General features: G+C 39.7%; 1 protein-coding gene across 6 annotated transcripts in view; it reads right to left on the reverse strand.

Moving 5' to 3' along the window:
* Hmcn1 (hemicentin 1) overlaps positions 1-23,150 on the reverse strand; it is a 469,150-nt gene that overhangs the window by 48,152 nt on the left and 397,848 nt on the right. For all 6 annotated transcript variants that reach the window (XM_039090457.2, XM_039090458.2, NM_001271292.1 and 3 more), the window contains 12 exon segments: positions 21,384-21,491; positions 20,708-20,845; positions 20,446-20,580; positions 15,426-15,695; positions 12,670-12,860; positions 10,243-10,456; positions 8,196-8,330; positions 7,208-7,398; positions 5,153-5,234; positions 2,524-2,793; positions 1,840-2,010; positions 1,537-1,707 (listed from right to left, as the gene is read on the reverse strand). In XM_039090457.2, the coding sequence (XP_038946385.2) occupies positions 1,537-1,707; positions 1,840-2,010; positions 2,524-2,793; positions 5,153-5,234; positions 7,208-7,398; positions 8,196-8,330; positions 10,243-10,456; positions 12,670-12,860; positions 15,426-15,695; positions 20,446-20,580; positions 20,708-20,845; positions 21,384-21,491 (2,076 nt within the window).

A 23,150-nucleotide genomic window follows, 5' to 3' on the forward strand; every position in this document is an offset into this window, starting at 1 on the left:
ATTACATAATCACATTAATAATATACCTGACAAATTGTAGACAAGTTTTCTAATTAGGTATTAATATTTCTTTTTCCTTTAGAATAATACCACTACATTAGATTGTTTATTTTTTTAAGACTAAAGCAAATCCGTGGCTTTTTACTTATGTTAAAGACTTCAGGGTAGTGGGTTTTCCCTGTCTGTCTGTCTGTTTTGGGGAAGATTATAGGTATGTACCACCACTCCCTGATCAGTATTATTTTTGATGAAATACAAGAGTGAAAACCAAACTTCTGAAAGGTACTCCAATCACAGCAGCCTTGGTTCAAATCTTCAATTCTGTTTTACTAACCACTCAAACCTTAGTTAATCTATTAATTACTATATTTCCACCATTTTCTAAAAGTTTTATTCATGTATATAGTAAGATGCGATACTTACCTCAGTGATTCTTTCTCTTTTTGAATATTTTCTCTCAGTTTTGTTCCACCAATTCTCCCTTTTGAGTTTACTCACTATGTTTATCAATATTAAAATCACTCTACTTAATATTCTATTTATATTCCCTAGAATATTTTATATTCCATTCGCTCAAGTGCTTAGAAATCCAAGTATCTTCAAAGAAGAGTACATAATAAACTAGAGTCTAGATGAATGAATGAATGAGTTCCTGAATAGTCCTTCTCTTCTGCATGGTCTTTCCTAAAGGTCTAGAACCCCTTGATGACCTAAAGTGAGGATGTCACTCACATGTTCCCCAGGGTGCCCACCTCCTAGATTTAGTTCAGTTCAGACAAAAGCATGAGACAAATTTGAACTCAGAAATAGTTATTTCTCAGAAGCTGAAATGAATCTCAAAGAGAGGAACTTTTCCACTCTGAAGGCTGAGATTACAAGGCCACTGTGAGCCACCAGTTGCCTGCCGTCATTTTTTCCACACATGGGAAGAATTTAATGGAGAATTAAGCCAAAGAGAATATTAGTGGAGATCCAAGATGGGCAACACACTAGTAGAAACACTGGACAAATCCTTGCATTCAATTTTACCTGAAAGAAGAATTTTTTTCATTTATTTATGTTGAACCCTGTCACTTGAATCTGAGCATTGGAATGGCTCTCATCGGCAGGGTCGATAGGTGAGATGGTAAATGACATGCTACTAGAATGTTCCTCATGAGTAGCACACTTCTTGGTGAATATTTAACCCCTCTGAGCTCATTTCCTCCCTTGAAAATGGGTGACTAGATTGCATGTCACCTTAAGTCCCCATCATCTTTCAATATATGAGTTCCTATATTCTTAAGTTTCTGGGCATGATGTAAAATACACCAAGTCCAGAGCTGCTTTCCTGTTCTTTTACGTGAGTTGTTTCTACTGCAATCCTGCCATCCCTTCACAAGGCTCTTTATGAAACAGAAAGACAACACAGGGAACGAACATGTTCCTGAAGATAGAAGTCATAACAACTTTTCATAATGAAGAAAAAAGGGATCTTAATGCCATGGTAGGAGTTAAAGTATAAAAGCTTTGCTGGTGTCACTGGTGGGTCCTCACCTGGGCAAGGCCGAATGTTACACATGATGGTTTCCACAGCATACCCCTCACATGGCCGCCCACCATGCTGAGCCGGTGGGTTACTGCAAGTTCTCGTCCTAGTTTGGTTGCCATGCCCACAGCTTCTTGAGCATTCTTCCCAGAAGCTCCATTCTGACCAGTGACCATCCACTACAGGGAGGTAAAACCATTACATCATTAGCTAAAGTCGAATGGCAAGTAGTGACCACGAGGCAGCCAAAGGTAGGAACATAAATTAGTGTCTATTAAACACATGCCTATTCACTGAATGCAGAGACATACCTGGACACAACTTATTTTGACACTGTCGTGCTTCTGACTCTGAGCCTTGGCATGGCCTCCCTCCATTGGCTGGAGGAGGGTTGTTGCATAGCCTGCTCCTCTTTTGGATGCCTTTTCCACAGGTGACACTGCAGGACCTCCAGGCAGACCACAACGAAAACCCACCATGCACTGCAAACAAAACATTGAGTGCTGTCTCAGGTTTGCAAGTGAAAGTTTCTAAGAATAATTTCACTGGAGTTACCTACTGGGTGTAGAACTGAGTGTGATTGCTGGGGAGCAGCTATGGAAACTTTCCCTTAGGGGTAAAATTAATATCTACTAGTGAGACAATAACTTAGTCAATGAAATTCCCTCTCAGATCCTCTGCTGATTCTTGTGGTTGTGGCTATGAGAAGAATAAGAGATGAAGAAATTTATATACTACTTACCATGTGTGTGTGTGTCTATCAATCTATATATCTACCATATATATATATATATGTATATATATATATACATCTCTATATAATATACATCAATTTCTGAACATTTTTGCTTAGTTTTTAATGAAAATTTACTTTAAGATTCTGAATGATTAGTGTGGATTTGAATACTCTACACTGTGTTGTTTTAATCTTACTAGTTGGTAAACTGGAAGGAGACTGGGAATCTGAGCTGTCTTGGGTTCCATTTCCCACGCACCCTGGACTATGACGGGCACTCTGACAAGGACAGAGCCCATCAAGTTTCGGGCAACACACTCATATTCAGAGGTGTCTTCCTTGCGAGCAGCAGCGATGTATAATGAACTATTAGGCAGCATGGTAAGTCGGTTATCCCAGGGGATGGGGCGCCCTTGACGGGACCATGTGATGGTTGGCTGAGGTTCACCAGCTGCTTGACAATCCAATGTGACTCTGCCACCGGCATCCACAATGGTTTCCACAGGCTCAAGAGTGATCATGGGAGAACCTGTGAAGAAAGTAGATACTGTGTCTTGGTGGTTAAGGGGCTATATTAATATCTTATCTTACAAAATGTGGCGACTTTATTTTGAAAGGAATTTTGCCATCAGGTAGTATGAACTAATGAGCTGAGCAGTAAGGTTTGTGTTTGGGTAACTCAATAACATAAGAAGAAAGGAGAATGGATGGGAGGCAGCGAGGAGTGGATGGTGATTTGTATTGTTTTAGGACTTTGACCTTCAGATATCTGTGAGGCACTCATGTCTCCTAGATGGCAGGTAGAGTCAGATGTGTCCACAAAGGAATTTCAAAATTGAGATGTCAACCAGGAACATGGATCTGTCTTTCATAACTGGGTGAGATTGCTTCAAAATAGAAAGTAATGTCAGCATGATGATGAAACCAAAAAGCATGGGAAGGAGTTAAGAGATGGACGGAAAGCTGGTTTATAAAGGATACAAAGAACCAACTCCTGAAGAATTAAATAGGAAGAAATGGGAACCCTGGTATGAAAGGAAGGAGTTTTGGGAGGAGGGAGACTCTGGGCAAGAACAGCAACCCAGATGAAGTTCCTGGAAAGAACCAGATGTACAAGGAGTTGAATGTAGCTGCTGGCAGGATGCCTATCTCTATATTGTTCTACATGTTTGTAAAATTAGCTTGAAAACTGTGTTTTCAAAACTGAGGAGGGTCATTTCAGGGAGAAGAAATCTCCATTTGGTGAGAGATGTAGCATGGAAAGACTTGGTAGTTTTATGCCTAGAAAGGATGCTTGACCCCAGGGGACCGGGTGGTGGTTCACAAAGTTTCTAGTGTTTGCTAATTCTATGCTTTCCTTTCCCCTGAAGAATCTCAGATGACGTTGCTGTTGAATATGAGAGCACAGGGCAGCAAGGACATTGAGAAAAAGAGAACCATGGGATGACCACACAGACACGGCGAGGCTTAACTGAACCGTGGCTGAGAGAGAAGAGAAAAAGCATCAGATACTTCTGCATGGTGGGTGTCTATTTTATGTAGAGACAAGTGTGCCGTACTATCTAAAGCATAAAACAAAATGGCAGCAAACACATTCTGTCATAACACTTATACACTAGCGTTTTTTATAAGGGTTACTGACATGTTTTGAGAAAAGTTATTTTCTCGCCTTAACTCTGTTGTCTCAGCAAGTACCAAGTACCATATAGAACTGTACTTACCATATAGAACTGTACATACCATATAGAACTGTACATACCATATAGAACTGTACTTACCATATAGAACTGTACATACCATATAGAACTGTACTTACCATATAGAACTGTACTTACCATATAGAACTGTACTTACCATATAGAACTATACCAGCAATTCACCACATCACATCCATATCGCTATAGAAATGGCTATTGCTTTCACTCACTTCCTTATATTTAGATAACATTATGTATTTGCAGAGTGATGCTAAATCTGGTTTGTATTCACACTAAGTATGGATAAAGTTGCTAAACAAGCTTGTATGCTCATGATACCATGGCCAAGAAAAGTATGAAGTTAAACTTAAGACTCTTGATTTAGATACCATAGACATGTTTGATGTCCACAAAGCTAGAATGTATAAATAGAATGTACCATGCATACATATTTCAGGTTAAATGGAGCACATCGTTTACATAGTCATGAAAGGTAAACATTTCATCTGAGTGAAAACACCGCTCTGTGCTTTGAGCTTAATGTCAATAGTATTTCTGGCCTTTCCGTGTTAGTGATTATGAGTATTCACTGTCGGGATGTGTGTGTGAGCTGAGCTGATAACATTTTCCTTGACGTGGGTCAGCAGAGTCTGCCATGCTGTGCTCTAGTTTAGGAAGCTTGGCCTACTTTTGGCACCCACTGAGGGACTCCACGAAGAACAAAGCCTCCACTCTGCAGACACAGCTATTTCATGGAAGAGGGCTGCCAATCCCCCTGGAGGCTTTCTGAGTGCCTTTAAATTACTCTTTATTTTAATATGTATTCTTTCCTCTTATTGAAAGAATTTTTTCTCTCACACAATATATATTTTAAAAGTGTATAAAATGCCATCGTTGAAAGCATGTGGCAAGAGTCTGGTGAACCACAGAGGGCACTCACTGTTGTCAAAAAGGTTCTGCTAATGAGACACTGTGACCATGAACTGTGGGTGTCAGATAAGAGAGGGAAAGAAATCTGTGGAGGTATATTGGGGTTATGCTTCATGGCAGTGCTCCCATATCACCAGGAAAGGAAAGTACACACTGAAAGCTACTGTTCAAACATATGTTGCAGGTTTAAAGGAAATGGTCATTCTCTAGTAGACATAAGTCCTGCTGTTTTGTCAGCTGGAGACTGACAGAAGAACTTACTTTGCAGAGTCAGACTCATACTGCGCTCTACCACCCCGGCCTCATTGGCAGCAACACATGTATAGTCACCAGCGTCTTCATTCTATGGAAAGAAGTGTGCTTGTGAGAACAGGGGTCTGCAGGGCACATCACCCTTTCAATATGATAGTTCGTTTGGAATTTAAATTTTTGGGAAGCATTTTAATGAAAATAGAACACTCCACCCATGTCTATGCTCATAGCTAGGTTAAAAAATGAGGGGAAGAGGAAAAATGAGGCTAAAAGAAACTCCAAAATTAAAACATTTCATATAATACTGAGTCCCAGGAAATCAAAGTAGAAATGGCATCATTTCATAACCACCTCTTAAAAACTATGAAAGAAAAATGGTATGATCGTGTCCATCTCAGAAGTCATTAAACTAGCCAGAAGAAATTAACCAACAGTGAGTTCTTTCTAATTGGAGTTTTTGAAAATGTATCAAGCTGGATGCGTAGGGAGTTTGAAATTAAGGAAAGTGAAAAATAAATTTAGTCGTAATAATTATAGTCTTTCACAAATTTATATACATATATAGAGAAAATGTGTACTGTTTGAATTTTACTTATTTACAATACCATATATGGGCTTCGCTTGAAGTTTTAATATTCAATACACATGGGAGCTTCTAGTAGGCAACTACTGGAAATGGGACACGGAAGATTCCAGGCCGATGCCACATATTTAGGACTATGAAGTTGTATAATTAAAAGACCTTGTAACATTAATAATAATATTCAAAGAAGTCTTGAAAGTTCGTGAAATATTAATTGTTGTGTAGAAGGAAGAGGCAGTCATGAAGAAGCAGAGACAATTGGACATTGATTAAAACCAGAACAAGTTCTCAAACCTGAAGTGTTAATTGACAACAGCCAACAGTTTAAAAATAAAGAAAATAAAGCCCAAGAAAGTCCCACTGGAGTAGGCAATGATGTACTTTAATTGTTTTCAATTAATTAAATATGACAGCACATAAGAGAGCTCACCAAGTGTGAGTTAAGAAACTAGGTAAGAAATATTTAGGTGACTCGTTCTCCTTTCCTGAGTACTGAGTGAGATCAGAGCCATGCGTATTTATTAGTTTCCTGATGAAATCTATCCTACAGCTTACTCATAACCATTTTTATAACAGCTGGATTTTCTTGTTCTAAAATAGGTTTAAGAAGTTTATGTCCTAACAGTAAATAATAGATGAACTATTGGAAAAAACCCATAAAATTGTCTTATTGCCCATACTTATTTACTAGAGCAAACAACACCAACTTACACTACTTTCATAGTTTCAAAAGAGTTTAGCTGCTAGATGAATTAATGGCATGCATAATGTAATGCCCCAGTACTCAGCACAGTAAAGGACGGAATCCTGTCACCTGTGACAAGGCAGGCAACCAGAAACTGTTATAAGTGACACATGCCAGGCACAGAAAAAGAAGTGCTGTGCGATTCCATTCCTAGGTGGGATAGACAAGGTTGAGAGTTGGATGGTGGTTGGCAGAGACTCGGGGCATGAGCAGGAGGGAGTGGTGGAAAAGTCACAGTGAATGGGTACTGAGTTATGGTTAGTCTTTGAAGACTGGGGGCTCTGGGAAATACCGTAAGACAGGCAGGAAGGAAAAGCAGGTTCTGATACTTCTTGTATGAGTCGAGTTAAAAGACTCTGGTATTTTATTGCATAGTAAGGTAAACTCAGAAAAAAATCAAAAAGATAGAGACAGGATTTTGAAGATCTCTACCATAACATTTGATAAATGTTTAATCTGGTTAAAGCATTACAGTAGACAGAGACCGAAATGCTATAATATTAATAATATTAATAGATAATAATTTTTAGGCTTCTCTCTATCATACATACATACATACATACATACATATCTCAGTTAAAACATACATTTAAAATATTGCACTAAAATTAAAAGGAGGAATAGGCTAGCTTTGATTTCATGATTTGCATAGGACTGGAGAAGAAACTTTTCTATGAATGGCACTGACACAGGGCACAGCAGTGTAGATGGTGCCAACAACACCAGTGAGACTTACCACGGTACCGTAGATAGCCAAGGAGCCATTACCCAGTTGTCGGATCCTGTGGCTAATCTCTACGTCAGCCCCCTTGCGACTCCATTGGATGGTTGGGGCAGGGTCTCCTTTCACTTCACAATTTAGGATTGCATTCCCGCCGAGTGGTTCAATCCAGTTAGAGGGGTAATCACCTTTGAAGACTGGGGGCTCTGGGAAATACCGTGAGACGGACAGGAAGGAAAAGCAGGTTCTGATACTTCCTCTATGACTTTTGACACACTTAGGCATATAACTTAGCAAGCAGGGGAAAGTCACTTTAAAAGGTCATGAGTTTTCAGAGTCATCACTCTTACTAATCTCCAGTAATGTCAACTCAGTCCTTGTGTGGAGGAAATGCCCTTCATGTCAAATGATCTCTTTAATTTACTTTTTCCTTACCTTTTGAGTGTGTGTGTGTGTGTGTGTGTGTATGTGTGTGTATGTGTGTATATGTATGTGTGTATGTGTGTGTATATGTGTGTGTGTTATACATGTGTTTATTGTGAACATATGTGTCTGTAGGTGTTGTGTGTGTGTAGATCAAAAGTTGATGCTTATGTGTCTTCTCCAATCACTCATCAATTTATTTATTGATGGAGAATCTCCTTTTGAACCAAGAACTCATCAATCCCAGCTTATCTATCTATCTATCTATCTATCTATCTATCTATCTATCTATCTATCTATCTATCTTTCCCCTTTGTCTGTCTCCTGAGTGCTGGGCTTGTAGGTGTCGGGGTTTGGGCATCCAAACTCACATGCACCACAAGTCCTCTATCCACAGAGCCATCTCTGCAGCCCCTGTTTACCTTTGAGTTGAAACTCATGGTTTCTTTTTTCCTCATGAATCTATACATGTTGAGACATTGGGATAATAAACTACAGTTATGCTGTATTACATAATAGTGAGGCAACAAACTTTCATTATGAATAAATCACAAAGGGAAAGTGGAACACGGTCACCTACCTTTCACATAAACAAATCCAATCGCTTTCACAAAGCCAACGCTGTTCTCTGCTGTACACACGTAAGTGCCCGAGTCCTCCTTTGACACCTTCTCAATAACAAGTTCACTGTGTCCATTGACGCTGTCAAAGTGGGCTGAGGAAACAGATTAGGAAACAACACAGATGCCTCTCAGTGACCTAGGAAAATGTCACAGCAGCGTAATATTTTGCAAGTTAGATTTATGAGCAAGTCAGCAATTGAACCCTAACTGAACAAGAGAGCCCTTACCAGACAGCCACCCTGGAGCTATTTACTGTGTCTATAGACACTCATTTGAAGGACCAAAAACAGCCCGTGGAACAGGAAAAGAGAACGAAAACAAACATCTCTCCGCAGTATTTTAAAGTGTTCCTTTCATCTCAGCCTGCTGCTTAAATCAGGCTGAGGATTGCTCTGAGCTTCAAAAACCTTTCATTCAGAAATATGGCATTTTCCATCCCATTTATCTCACCGCCAGTTTTCTTCCCAAACAATTTACATCAATGGTGGGAACACCTTTTCAGTTGTAATCCAACTGACTTGGCAGGCTGCGGGGGAAATCATGAAAACACACCTCCGTTGGGCAATGACAGCACAATGATCAAATCTATAATAACTTAAAATTCCCCACAAATCATAAATGCCGAGGATGTAAATATTTACAAAGGCAGCTACAGTATTTGAGTGAGAGCATAATGTGAGCCTGCTAATGAATTAGGACGCTAACATAAACAGCTGCCGTCGACTACATACATACGGCTTCCTTGTATGCATTGTCTCACCTACTTTTAAAGAACCCCATTCAACTACATTAGGTGGGAAAACAGGCTTCAAAGTTTAAATGGCAGAATTAGTAACATGCCTTCGGAAAAGAGCTCTGATTTTTGGATAGCACCTTTCTTTATAAAGGAATGGCATGTAAGTTCTAAGATAATATAGCTGATGAATACCAGTCATTCACAAAATTCACCATGACAAATCTCAAGCTATCACTCCTTCTCCAGCAGGGCATTTGGTACGTGCATGTGAGAACTGTGAAGACAGGACAACCTCATTACTCACAGTGTGCTTATACTCATTATTGGTGGCACCTTTGGTGATGAAATTAAACAAGTGTATATATGCACATGTGTGTGGCAACAATGAGAAGAAAGCTATGGATCTAAAAGAGAACAAGGAGGGATATAGGGGAGTTTGGAGGGAGGAAAGGGAGAAATGATATATTATAGTCTCAAAGATCTCTCTCTCTCTCTCTTTCTCTCTTTCTCTCTCTTTCTCTCTCTCTCTCTCTCACACACACACACAGACACATACACACACAGACACACACAGACACAGACACACAGACACAGACACACAGAGATACAGACACAGACACAGACACAGACACAGACACAGACACACACACACACACACAACGCACAGTGGCACAGTGGCTATAAACTTGATGTGCCAACTGACCTCTTCATTTCTGAGGTTCATTTATCCAGCAAGAAGCACTGTGTTCTGTAAAATGAGTGAATCTGCAGGTCTCTACCAGCAGCCCCCAAACCCACTGGTCAACAATGCAGGTCTAGAGGGCAAGTGTAGATGCCCAAGATACATTCAATACTGTCTCCTTTCAGGGACAGGGTTTTTTTTTTTTTTTTGGTTGGTAACATTTTATTCATAACATACAATTCATTGTTTCATGATTCATTTCAAAAGAATAAAGAGTGAGTGTGTACTAGGGAAAAACACAGTACTTTACAGAATTTAATTTTTGGCTCTATTTATTTGCCTAATTTACTGATACCACCTCCAATAGCAGAGGCTCGCTTGTAGCTCACCAAGTAGTTGAAGTTGACCCCGAACTCCTGATTCTCCTGCCTCCATCTCTCAAGTAGGGGGATTGCGTGTGATTTCCCGCTCCCAGCCATTTCACAGAATAGAAAGAATCAACTCCTCAGGGGTCTCCCAAGAGGACATAGAGACCGGGCCAGGCTGCTGACTGGGTGCATGCATTTATAGCTGAACCATCACCAACCTGGAATAATATTGTTGTTGAAGGTCCACGTTAGTTTGGGCAATGGAATGCCAACGGCTTTACAACTTAGCCGTAGCTGCTCTCCTTTATTTAATGACAGGTCTCCAGGAAGTTCGGTAAAAGTGGGAAGGGCATGAACAGTCAGGGTCACAGTATGTGTATCTTCACCAGCAGCATTGTTAGCAACACATGTGTAGGTGCCAGCATCTTCCAGCTAAATAAACAAGGTTTTCCAAGAATCAGTATATGACGACCTCCTACATAAAGCACACAAAATTTCAGCACCGCTTCTGCCAAGGAGAGCTCTTACCTAATGGTGATCTAAATTTCCATCTTTCAGCATAAATAATCATGTTAGACTTTGTGTTTTATTTTAATTTAAAGTGTAGGAGCTGAAGCGTAAACCCCACACCACACAGAACTAGAATGATTATTTCATAAGACCTTAGAAATCACCACCGGGTCAGCTGCTCTGTAATGTGGTAAAGGAACAAAGAACCCCAAGGTTGTTGGCATCTTGACAACAGAGTGGACCTTCAGGGTAAAATGATCAAAGACCAAAACCATCAGAGGACACTGTGGGATGAAGGCTAATGCTTTTCCGGAGTCTCCCTTGCCGAGTCCAATGGCCAACTTCATCATTCCCTGGACTTGACCTCCTCGTCAGTCCCGAACTGAGTTGGAGGGTCTGCACTTGGGTGTCACTTTGGTAGTTTCCCAGCTCCATCCTTCTTGTGTTTTCCCCTTAACATCAGTGTTTTCATGTTGACTCGTGAGGAATTCAGTCTTTGGTCCCCCTTTAGTCTCTCTCTCTCTGGTCTCAGACCCTTGAGGATCTCATCTAGTGTCATAGCTTTAAATGCCACTCACAGGCTGATGATGTCCTGTGTCACATCTAGATCTTATTTCAAACTTCTAGCAGTTGAACTTGTTCCTGCTTCTGTTTGGAGGGCTGCAGCTATAATGGGACAAGCCAGGGGTTGACAGTGCCCCTTCCCTTGCCTCTGCAGCCTTCCCTATTTTCATTGATGGCTCTGTTATCCTCCTCCTTGCTCTGGCTTTCGGACTCAGGTACCTGGTGTGGTCTCCATTTTTCTCTGATTCCTTTTCTCAGTTATTCTCTTTCTTTGCTCTCACTGCCTGCTGGTTTCTCAAAGATACCTGGCTCATTCTCACTTAAGTTCCTTGATGTTTCCCAGAGCCTACATAAAGCAGAGTTGTTCAAAGAGAAGGTGCTTATAAATACAGCATGAGTTGGTTGAGTGTGTCCAGATGCACTGAGGTTATGTATCCTAACTGGTTTACCCTAGTCTAAAATATTAAAAATATTTGTTTTACCTGAAGCACTAAAAGAATTGGAAATATAAAATTTATCACCATTCAGTATAGAAACAATGTGAATTTGGTTGCGTGCTTTTTTCACGCTTAATGTTTCTCCACTTAAATACCACTAACTGTCCAGGTTATGAAAACCTAGGTTAAAAGTCTGTTTTTATTGAAATTAAGTGTTGAAGCATCTAGTTCATATATATTACTTGCAAAAAGAATTTTACATATTACTCATGCCTCCTGTCTGCTAGGTATAAGATGTCTCATTGCTAGGATCCTCTAAGTGTATCCACGGCGGTACTGTCTCACAGATTTTAAACTTATTTCCTCAAGTCTCTGGAGGGTGAGGCACATGGGATTAGGGTGGAGGGGTGGGGACATCCTCTGGGAGACAGGGGAGGAGGTATGGGATGATGAGGAACAGTCAGAGCGCAGACTAGGAGGGGAAAAACAACTGGACTGTAAAAAAAGATTTAATAATAATAATAATAATAATAATAATAATAATAATAATAATAAACAACTTATTTCCTCAATCATCTCCTTAAGACTTAGAAGAGCAATTGCAGCCAAAGGCAGATTTCCCTGTAAACTGAGCAGTTTCTGCTTGATCGCTACTGTTCTACAGATGACTGAGGGTATTAATCATCTCATTTCAGTAGCTCCAAAGAGTTTCCATTTTTAAGACAATTATTAGACAGGGTTATTTAAAAACCTGCATAGAGAAAGGCACGCTTTTGGCATTTTTCTTCATCGTACTTAAATTCACAAGAATGTCTTACATCTTGTCATCCCTGTACACGGTTATGAGCACCAAGAACTGCACGACAACTTGGATTTTTTCCTGATACAAATTTTCACAAAAATAAAATAATAATTTCAGGTAGAAGGGTACTTATTGGTTTCAGCCCTTTTGTTAAATACACTTTGAATTCCCAGGAGATAAAACGAAATGCAAGAGCAACTAATCTTACACTGAATTTATAAGAGTATTTCCTTTCAGTCTTAAAGGAAATACTTCCGAGCTAGATTGCCAAAATGAAGAGGGGGAATTAGCTGCTTGGCTCTACTGTGTCTACTCATGTCCATTAAACTTACCACAACATTTTCCAAGACGAGTTCTCCATATGGCTGGGCAGTGTACTTCCCTAACAAGTTGGCTAGAAGAACGCTGTCTCTTTCCCAGTGAATTGCAGGCGTGGGGATTCCATCAGCGACACACGGGAGAACAACTTGAGAGTTCTCGTTGACGGTGTAGTGTACTTCTGTGCTTTGGATCCTAGGTGGTACTATGAAGAATTTAGACACAGTCACCCAGAAAATTGAGCTCATATTGAAAGTCAACTCATTAAAAACATCCCTTTGAGGGCTTTGTCATATTTTGCTAGGAGTACAAACAACAACAAAAAAACAAAAACAAACCTAAAACTACGAAATAAGTCTATTGTATTGAGTGGAACACATTCTCGCTTGCAAATAATATTTATTCTTTGAAAATTTCACATATGTGTACAATGTATCTTCATTGGGTCCACTCTTCCTCCCCTGTACAATGCTCTCCACAACCCCTCCAACAAGTCTTCCTCCAAACCTCATGTCCTTTCCCCCTCTCTTTTTATTGAAAATAGATTTTTTTCTCATATAATATATACTGATTATGTTTTCCCTCTCTCCACTCCTCCCATCTGGATCCGCCCCTTTTCTGTCTCCCATTAGAAAACAAATAGGGTTCTAAAGGATAATAATAAAATAAAATGAGATAAAACTAACACATCAGAATTGTGCAAAATAAGGGAAAAGAAGGAAAAGAGCCTAAGAGAATCAGAGACCCACTCAGTCACACACTCAGGATTAAAGGTATGTGCCACTGAAATATTGTTTTTTAACTCACTGAGTTCAAGACTAATCCCCATAGGTATTCACCTATGTGAGGATGTGAGGACATTCACTGGGACATGGACAAGCCACCAGTGGCCACCCACCAAAAACAACAACAACAACAACAACAACAACAACAACATCAACAACATCAACAACACCCCTTTCCAGCAGCCAGCAGCTACCAATGGCTTCTAATCTGGGGCGAAGCATTAGTAATCCTTTTCTCAAGCAAGCTTGAATTTTTGCCTGGTTCTATCTTTGGAGATCATCCACTATTTTACTTTCTTGTTGGGGACTTTGCAGAGTAACTTTCAATCACTTTCTTGCTCCTTCTCCACTCATCAGACCCTCCCTTACCTGTTTACTCATCCAACTTTATGCTCACTTCCTTAAGTAATAAAACAAGGCAAAACTAAACATGATAACAGCAATGCAAAAAACAAGTCATGGAGTTCAGTTGGAATTGGCTGACCCATCTAGGTGTGGGGCCTGCCCTGGTAGGGTCCATGGGCACACACCTCTTTCAAGTTTTGTTGTTTTGTGGCATCTTGTAGCATAAGACGGTCTTGAACTCACTAGTCAAGGATTTGAACTCCTGATTCTCTTGCCAAGCCTCCCCAAGCATTCGGATTCCAGGCCAGTGCTAGCTACCATACCTTGCCCATAGTAGATTTCTTTTCATTCTCTATTTGGTTGAAATAAAAAAAAATAAGGCTATGACTTTATGAGTCATACATGGTACTTTTGATATTTAGGCCTCATTTTAGAGATAGTCTATAAATAATCTGAAAATAAACCATTTATCAGACCTATTTGTAAGTTAGAGGAAGGTTAATTTCTTTTTTCCTATGACTAGGGTTTTAGTTTTAATGTTTCAAGTGATGGTAGTGCAGGAAGCAAGGGGGTGGGGCAGAGACTTGGAGATAAAGCTAATTAATTAATTAATTAATTAATGGGAAAAATCCTGCCCTTATTGCATACCTGTTTGCACGGGCACTGAAGCTTAGATTTAAAAATTTTGTCAGTAGTTTTGTCGTTACTTGACACATGGACAATTTTAATGAACTGTCTGCAAATATTTGAAAGGTAAAGATGAACTTGAAAAATCAAAATTTTACAAATTTTTCAACAAAGCAAAATAGACCTTAAAAAATAGAAATTGGAAAAGTTGAATTTACTGTTGTTTCCTACCAGTGAAATTAATATTCTATCATTAGTTTTCAAATATACAATAAAGCTAATTTTTAATCTTGACATTTATTTTTTAAAATATATTTAAAGATCCCTTTTTATGTGTATGTGTGTTTTTATTATGTGTATATCTGTGCATCACATTTGTGCATAGTGCCCAGGGAGGCCAGAAGAAGGCATTGGATTCCCTGGAAATGGAGTCAGAGACTGGTGAGAGCGGCCACGTGGGTGCTGAGAATTGAACCAGGGTCCTTGAGAAAAGCAGCCAGTGCTTTTACCAACTGAGCCATCTCTCCAGCTCATCAGTGCTGATGCTTAGATATTTTGTTAATATCGTAATACAATGAAAAAAATTGTATAGATGAATGTTGTGTTACTTTAAAATAATGAATCCAATGAATCTTTAGCTCTCATAAGGCTCAACTGGGTCAACTTTTAAGTACTTTTAAGCCAAAATGACTCGAAGTTTTAAGAAGTGAAACAGAAGAGCCACAGAACTCATGTGGTCACCACATAATCTAGACAAACCCCCAACAATCACAGTATGAAGGGGATGTTAGCCACACACTCATTTTCCTGGAAATGCTGATGTCATCTCTCACACAGATGTGTGCACACACAAGCAGTTGCAGCATACTGAGTGTGGACTTGAAAGTCAAGCACATGCTCTTCTCCACACATCCACTCTGGCTTTGACTCCCACCACATTTTTTCTTGGTGACTTCCATTGAAAGGAACAGCTTGATACAGCAGATGGAGATAAATCGTGTTAAACAACCTACCATGGACGGTGAGTGTGGTGCTCATGCTGCTTGATCCCGCCATGTTAGCGGCCATGCATGTGTACTGACCAGCATCATCGGGTTGAGCAAATGCTATCTGCAGAGCTCCTGAGTTCAGGATGCGCTGGCGGATGGATTCAGTGAGAGCATGCCCATCTTTATGCCAGGTGATGTCAGGTGGTGGGGAGCCCTCTGTCTCACACAAGAGGGAGACAGGCTTATCCATAGTAACAACATATTCCTTTTGATGAGAACTAATGGCTGGAGGAACTGAAAGACAGAAGGTTCAAACTGAGTGTACAAATTACCTCCTATGGTCTTCTGTTCTGTACTTCAGTCTTGTTTGGAACATTAAAATTCATGAGCCTGTTTCAGAAAAATGGTTTTTATAAATTGACAAGTGTAAGCAACAGTCAATTTTAAACAAGATAAGCATCTATTCATGAGGTTTTGGAAGGGTCCCATTCAGAAGAGTCTTTCAGAAAGTCATGAGGGTCTACAGAGGTATTTTAACATACACCAACTTTATGATTCACTTTAGGTACTTAAACTTCCAAAATGGAATCCTTCAAACTTTGTGAAACACTCGACTGCTCAGAGATACATTCAACCCCTGTGTCTTCCGGAGAGCTTGTCATGATGTCTCAGAGCAGACAATATTTACAAATGAATACACAGACAAATGAATATACACACAAATTCTTCCCATTTCAGAAACTGGCTAAGGGATTCCCTTCCTAGAATTTAAAGCAACCACTCACTTAGGCATTGCTCTGGATTTTCTGCCAAGACATAGATCATCCACCATAGAAAGAACCGAAATACTTATGAATATCCAGGCTAAGATTATTTATAGTGACTAGCATTACCTGGTTGAGTGTTCCCAGTGCACACTATATCTGCAAGGGGAGACCCTTTCTAGAATCTCTCAAGCCTCTGGTGTCCTCAGTTATCTGTTTATGGAATGTTTAGATACTATCCAATATTTAATGTGTGTCTTTGTCTCTCCATTGTTCAACCATTCTAACAATCTGGTGAAGAAAAATTCAAAGCTGATGCTTCTTTTCTATGACCACAATGTTGCCGAAATTAATAAATAATTTTGACTTCTAATAGTTTGTGACTGCAGTGCATTCAAAACTACTCTCTTCTTAAATAGTATTCTCCTCTAGCCCCCAACTAGGTTTCCTCTGCCTCCCCAGTATATTCCCCTTTATCAGAAGTCAAAGCAAATGAGCTGGCACAGGACTTTGTCCTTGGCTTTCTTCTCTGTCCACGCTCTTTCCTTAGGAAATCTAATTTTAATCATATCTAATAATTAATACCAATTGCAGATGATCTTTTAATCTGGCACTTTACACTTGCCAAGAACTCTAATACAGAGTCAATGTTCTACCTGACATCAACATCATGAATTTTAAGTTTCCTATCATGGCTTCCTATCACCCAGTGCTAGGAGTTAGCTTGTCATCCATCAGTGAAAGGGGGTATGGGTTCAGCACCTGAAGGGCCAAAAGCTGCTTACTTGTGGCAATTTAACTCTTTAACTCTACTATTCTGTGGCCCAAATCCCCTGGCTTCTGACAATTTAACTCTTGCTGATAGCAGCAGGAAACCAAGACAAAAAGCTTAGTTCCTTGGGCTCTTTTCAATCTGGCTCAAGATCCACCCCCCCCCCAAGTAAGAGGTTCAGGGTTCATTAACCCTTAGTGAACCAGAGAGAAAAAGAAAAGGAAGAAAGGAAGAAAGTCAGGCGCTCTCTCTCTCTCTCTCTCTCTCTCTCTCTCTCTCTCTCTCTCTGGTCAGGCCCGACCACCTGCTTCATCAATTTCACAAGTGCACATGCATACTTATATACATACATATATACCTACATCCTACATATGTATGCACATATATACACATAGACAGAACCGAACATATATACATTTGGTGGATGGAACAGAGGCACAATAGCTACCCTTATTTTTTTCTTCAGCCTTTTTATACCTTCTTCGACAAAAGTTCTTTATAAAATTACCTCATAAAATGTCACACAAAAGGAGAGTTATAGAAGGATAGTGATAGCAAATTTAGTGTTTCAGTCCATAGCTCTTTATAAGTTCAAAGCAACAGTTTCACATGGCCTTATTTTATCATTGTGCACACCTGTGGCTTCTATCCTTGAACCTGACCTAGAATGAATGTTTTTCCTTGATTACAAAGGAAAAAAAAACAGCTGGAAAGGAAAGGATCAGTTCCAAGCCTGTTTCTCTTCTTAGTGTAATTTATGAATGCTCATTGAATTCCTTATTACGCAGTCTTTATTTATTACCTATGAGGAGGGAGCATGTTTTATTCTTAATTTTAACTTTATTACATCTTTCTGACAAAACAACTAAAACTATTTCCTTAAGCTTTCTTCCTAAAATTATTTGAACAGAATCAGGAACTCTAAAGTCATTAATTCATCTAAACACTATTAATTCATGCAAATTCATCTTTATATTGATCTGCAGGAAATTTGTCCAATAGGGTGGGCTGATGCCCAGGAATCATTAGGTTATGTAATAGTGGCTGGAAAGGCATATCAGCAGCAAGAAGCAATCATGAACCAAAGCCTCTGGGGCTGTGTCTCTCCAGAGTACACCCATTGCAGCCATGCAAAATGGCAGGCCATCTCCAGGAAACTCACTTGTTTGCCATAGCCTTTTCTAGATGGCTCCTGTCATGCTAGTGTTCCCTCATCGCACTTCCACTCCCTCAAGCTCAAACTTGAACCCCATGAAACATGTCTTTTCTAACCTTCAAATGTATCAACAGTCTTGGTTTTCATACCTTCACAGACATTTTTAATCCACAACTTTCCCTAACTCTTGTGCAGCTCACATTTTGGCTTCCTCTCTCAGACCATGATACCTTGGCCAGACAAATCTAACCACTCTTCTAATCCCATTCCTTCCTATTCCCAAAGATAATATCTACACCGTACCCAAAAACATCTAGTTCAAACAGAACCATGGTCCTGGCTGCACCCTTCCTGTTGTGCAAGAATGAAAGTTAACTCCACCACAATGGATCTCTGGTCCTTCAACAACGGCCCTGTCTTGGTCTATCGTCCTTCATGCTTTTCTGCCCTCTCCTTTGCTCACCACTGTCTGGTCACACTAGTGTGGACAATTTGGCAAGATGGCTGTCCTTAATCATTCTTGAACCTCTTATCGCACCCCTTAGCCCAAAGCAAAGCCCACCCTAACCACTGATCAAATAAAATGACCCAAGTGTATCTTAGTTCTATTATTTATCATTTTAGTCTTTGGGAGTTTTTTGTTTGTTGTTTGTTTTTGTACAGTTTGAAATTAAGATTTCAAATAACAGGAATGTGAGCTTTACTCTATTTGTTAATTCTCAATAGGAAGTTCTATATGTGAGGAAATCAGGATTAATTCATTTAAGTGTAGTGTCTTGAAACCTATTACCATTTTATTTCATATCCTAGAAAGACATAGAAATTATATTATGAAACTGTCACTTTAACATGAAAAATTATTTTCCTCCTCCATCTCTCTGTCTTTGTTTATCTCTCCCCTCCACTCCTCCCTCTCTCTCTCTCTCTCTCTCTCTCTCTCTCTCTCTCTCTCACACACACACACACACACACACACACACACACACACACTCCTAATTTTTGTAATTTTTAAAGTTATCTTTTGTTGTCATTCCTTTGTGTGTGTATGCACAGCTCATGTGTGGAGGTCAGAAAACAACTCATTGGAGTGAACTCTCTCCTCTCCTGTGTTCCTAGGCATCAAACTCAGGTCATCAGGTTTGGTGACAAGCATTGTAATTCAGTGCCACCTCAACAACTTTGGGCTGTTTTTCTTGTTAAAAATTCTGTTCTCAAGGGGCTGGATACGTGCCTTAGTGCTTAAGAGCACTGGCTGCTCTCACAGAGGACCAGAGCTCAGTTCTCAGCACCTACACTGGACAGTTCACAGCTGCCGGTTAACTCCAGCTCCATGGGATCTCACACATTCTTCTGGCTTCTGTGGACATCAGCACTCATGTGCACATACCCACAGACAGACAGACAGACAGACAGACACACACACACAGGAATAAAAACAAAATAAATTTAAACCCAGTCTTACTAAGTATGCTACTATGAGTAAGAACAAGCACATTTGCTCCCTCTTCACAGTGGAGATATTGCAAAGACTCCATGAATGTCTGAAACTGATGATATCACAGAATTTTGTGCTTCCTATGTTTTCCCTTGCATATGCCTATGATGAAATTTAACTTATAACTTGGGTGTAGTAAGAGCTTAATAATATAAACATCAAATGGACTAGAATGAGCAGGACAATTGCTACACTGTATGGCTCTGACCTTTGCTATCCCATTTTCTCTTAAAATGTCATGTTCTTTCCATTTTTCTCTCACAGGAATTACTGTTCAAATTTGGTGGCATTTATGAATTGTCGATATTGCAACTTTTGCAGTTTGAGATTGTCTTGAAGTGAAAGAAGGGAGAGTAGTCACAAGTGTTGACTCCTGTGACTGCTGATCTGGTGCTGAGACTAAGAGACTCAGTTTATGAAGTGTGGATATGCTAGTTAGACTTTGATTTCACATTGAAGAAAAGATTCTACTCTATTCCATAGAAGAAATGAAAACTTACAAGCTACTCATTTCTGGGATATTCTGTTTCTTATCTTTAAGCCATGCCTAACAATAGGTAATCAAAGTCATTAAAGTGAACCATGAAGATCCATCTATTGTATCAAGTAGAGATTCACAGAAGTTAAAATAGGATGCAAGTCCTAGTTCACACACATGAAGTGAAAAGAACATACTCTGTCATCTTCTGTAGAAAGGTTCCAGGCTCTAGACCCTTTTCTAGGGGAGAAAGTAAGATACTGTAATCTATGACTGAAGAGAGCTGTGCGGAGAAGCAAGCACACTGTTTACATATGGACAATTAGTATATATTGCTATAAACAGCTCTGAAGACAGAGAAGATGAGTTACTCAAGTACCTTGTACATTCAGCTTGATCTTGCCCAAGGCTGTACCAGCTGGGTTTTGAGCCACACACATGTAGGTGCCAGCATCCCCCTGAACAGCTCTGGAGATCTGTAAGCTGCCACTGGGAAGAACAGCAAGGCTCTTGCCTATACCACAGTCACGAAAGCAGAGAGAAAAGAAATTTTATTTTCCCTTTATAAGAAGGCACACAAATTTCTGAACTATGAAGCAGTACATCAACTGTAACAGTCTTTATTGAAATATGGTAGGTACCTGAGGTAATGACGTTGATGCCTTCTTTTTGCCAAGTTATAAATGGCGTGGGTATGCCTGTTGCTTCACACGGTAGTAAGATGGGGTTGTTTAGAATGACATCCAGTTCACTTGGTTGGGGCTGAATGAATGGAGGCTCTGCAAAAGCCAAACAACAAAAGAATAGCATTGCTTAGGATAAGGCAGAGCTGCAGGCTACAGTGATAAGTTTCAGTGCGCCAAATCCACAACCCCAAGCCCCAGTGAGTTGACTGTATGAGAGAAGTCATGACAGGTCTTATGTTTTTTTAGATCTTGCTAAATATTAGCTGTAGTTGAAAATGCTGGTGGGAAACCTGATGTTGGAAGAGATCAGAAAAACAAAAGGAGAAACATTTATTGTTTAGGTTGTTCTGTCTGGTTTGTGATCTTGTGCAATTTGTAGTCTATTGAACAATATCTTCCAGGTTTACGTAACCCAAGACATTGCCATGACTTCAAGTTTCACATAGTACTATCTTTTAAGAATAAAACACGACAATAAAAACACAAATGAATAGTTAGCCTCCCCCCCCCCCAAGACCAGCATACTTTTAGTGTGGTGCTGGGGAGCAAACCCCAGGATTTGCACATGTAGAGAAGAACTCCACCCATCAACCCACCAGTGTGATTTTAGTAAACAAACAACCTTCCATACCTTGAACACGAAGGGTTACATGTCGGTGTACTGAGCCTGCTGCATTCCGAGCAATGCAAGTGTATCTTCCTGCGTGGTTTAACTGGGCAGCAGATATCTCAATGGCTCCTAATAGAAAAAGGAAGTGTTTTGCTTTGTTTTGTTTCCTTGTTTGTTTGCTTCCGTGACATGGTCTTGTCACATAGCCCAGACTGTCCTGAAGCCTCATATGTAGGCCAAGGTGGACTGGAGCTTATAACCCTCCTGTCTCTGTCTCCCACAGTAATTCAGTGGGTTATATGTTTCTCATGTTTCTTTTGACATTATCAACAAGTAATTATTAATAGCTTTATTGATTCGTGCTTTACTCGCCAAAAGACCATCAAATGAGGGATTTTTGTTTTAATATTTGGAGAGTTAGTTAATAGCTACAAGTTAATTTCAGAAACCTTCCAAAAGACTAGTGTCCATTTGTGCTCACTCCCAGCTTCCAAAGCCAGTCCTAGACCGTATCCATCCATCTGCTGCTTCTTCAGGGTTGCCTTTTGGAAATGCTTCATTGAGGTGGAATCACACACTCTGGGTTGTTGGGTTTTTTTTTTTGTTTGTTTTGTTTTGTTTTTGTTTCTTTGTTTTTGTTACTGACTAAATTCACTGTAAGCATGTTTTTGAGATTCATTCATTTTAGCACGTGTAATATTTTGTTCCTTATTTACAGCCAAATAGATTTCCTGTTGTGGACAATAGCACTTTTGTGTATCTGTTCAGCAGTGGATGGGCATTTGAATTGCTGTCCTTTTCAGCTATTTTGGATGGCTCTGTGAGCATCTCTAATGTACAGTAGCAGACAGGAGTTTGACATACCTTGGAGAGAGACCCTGGATGGAGTGCTGACTTTCGAGCAACAGTGGTCTCTAGAACAGTACTTTGTGGTTATACTGGTATAGTGACCTTCTGTTTTATGATAGCATTCTAGCCAATCTATTGATTTTGGCTACTGAGGTAGCCAAAAATATTCTGCTTTTAAAAGCAAAGCTATATGCTGCAAGTCAGTGTCCTATTATTTCCCATCAATTAAAGAAACACATAAATTCTCTTAGAACAATATAGTTTATCTTGAGGTTTTGTGGGACTCCTAACAGTGGAAGTGTCTCTGACTCTTTTGCCTGTTCTTAGGATCCCTTTTCTCCTACTGAGTTGCCTTGTTCTGCCTTGAGACAAGGGTTTTCCCCAGTCTTCTACATTTTTTTATGCTGTGTTTGGTTGATATTCCTGGGAGGCCTGCTCATTTTTTGAAGGGAAATGGATGTGGGAGAGGAGAGTTGCAGGAAGGAACTGGGAGGGAGTGGAAGGAGATGAAGCTATGATTAGGATATGTTGTATGGTAGAAGATTAAATAAAAAGAGAAAAAAATGAAAGAAAAAAAAAACAAAACCAGAAAACACACACTCACGAAATCTCAGGATGAGTTGTTACTCAATTTGTCTCCATGGTGCCTGCCTAGTACAGGATCCATTTTCAATAAAAATCATGTATATTTTCATTTAGTTAAATGTTTCTCAGTGCTATAAATTGCACAAATATTGACTATTACCATGATCCAAAGTAAATTGCAATATTTAGCACCAAACCTTTCTTGCTTAATTATACGAACATTAAAAATGGAGGCACAGTGGATCTAGGGGAGAGGGGAGGTAGATGGACCTGAGAGGGGAGAAAGGAGAGGACAATTGGGAAAGGAACTTGGAGGGGTGGCTGCAGTCAGGATGTATTTTATAAGAGAAGAAT

Source organism: Rattus norvegicus, chromosome 13, assembly GCF_036323735.1.
Source record: "Rattus norvegicus strain BN/NHsdMcwi chromosome 13, GRCr8, whole genome shotgun sequence".
Taxonomy (NCBI): domain Eukaryota; kingdom Metazoa; phylum Chordata; class Mammalia; order Rodentia; family Muridae; genus Rattus; species Rattus norvegicus.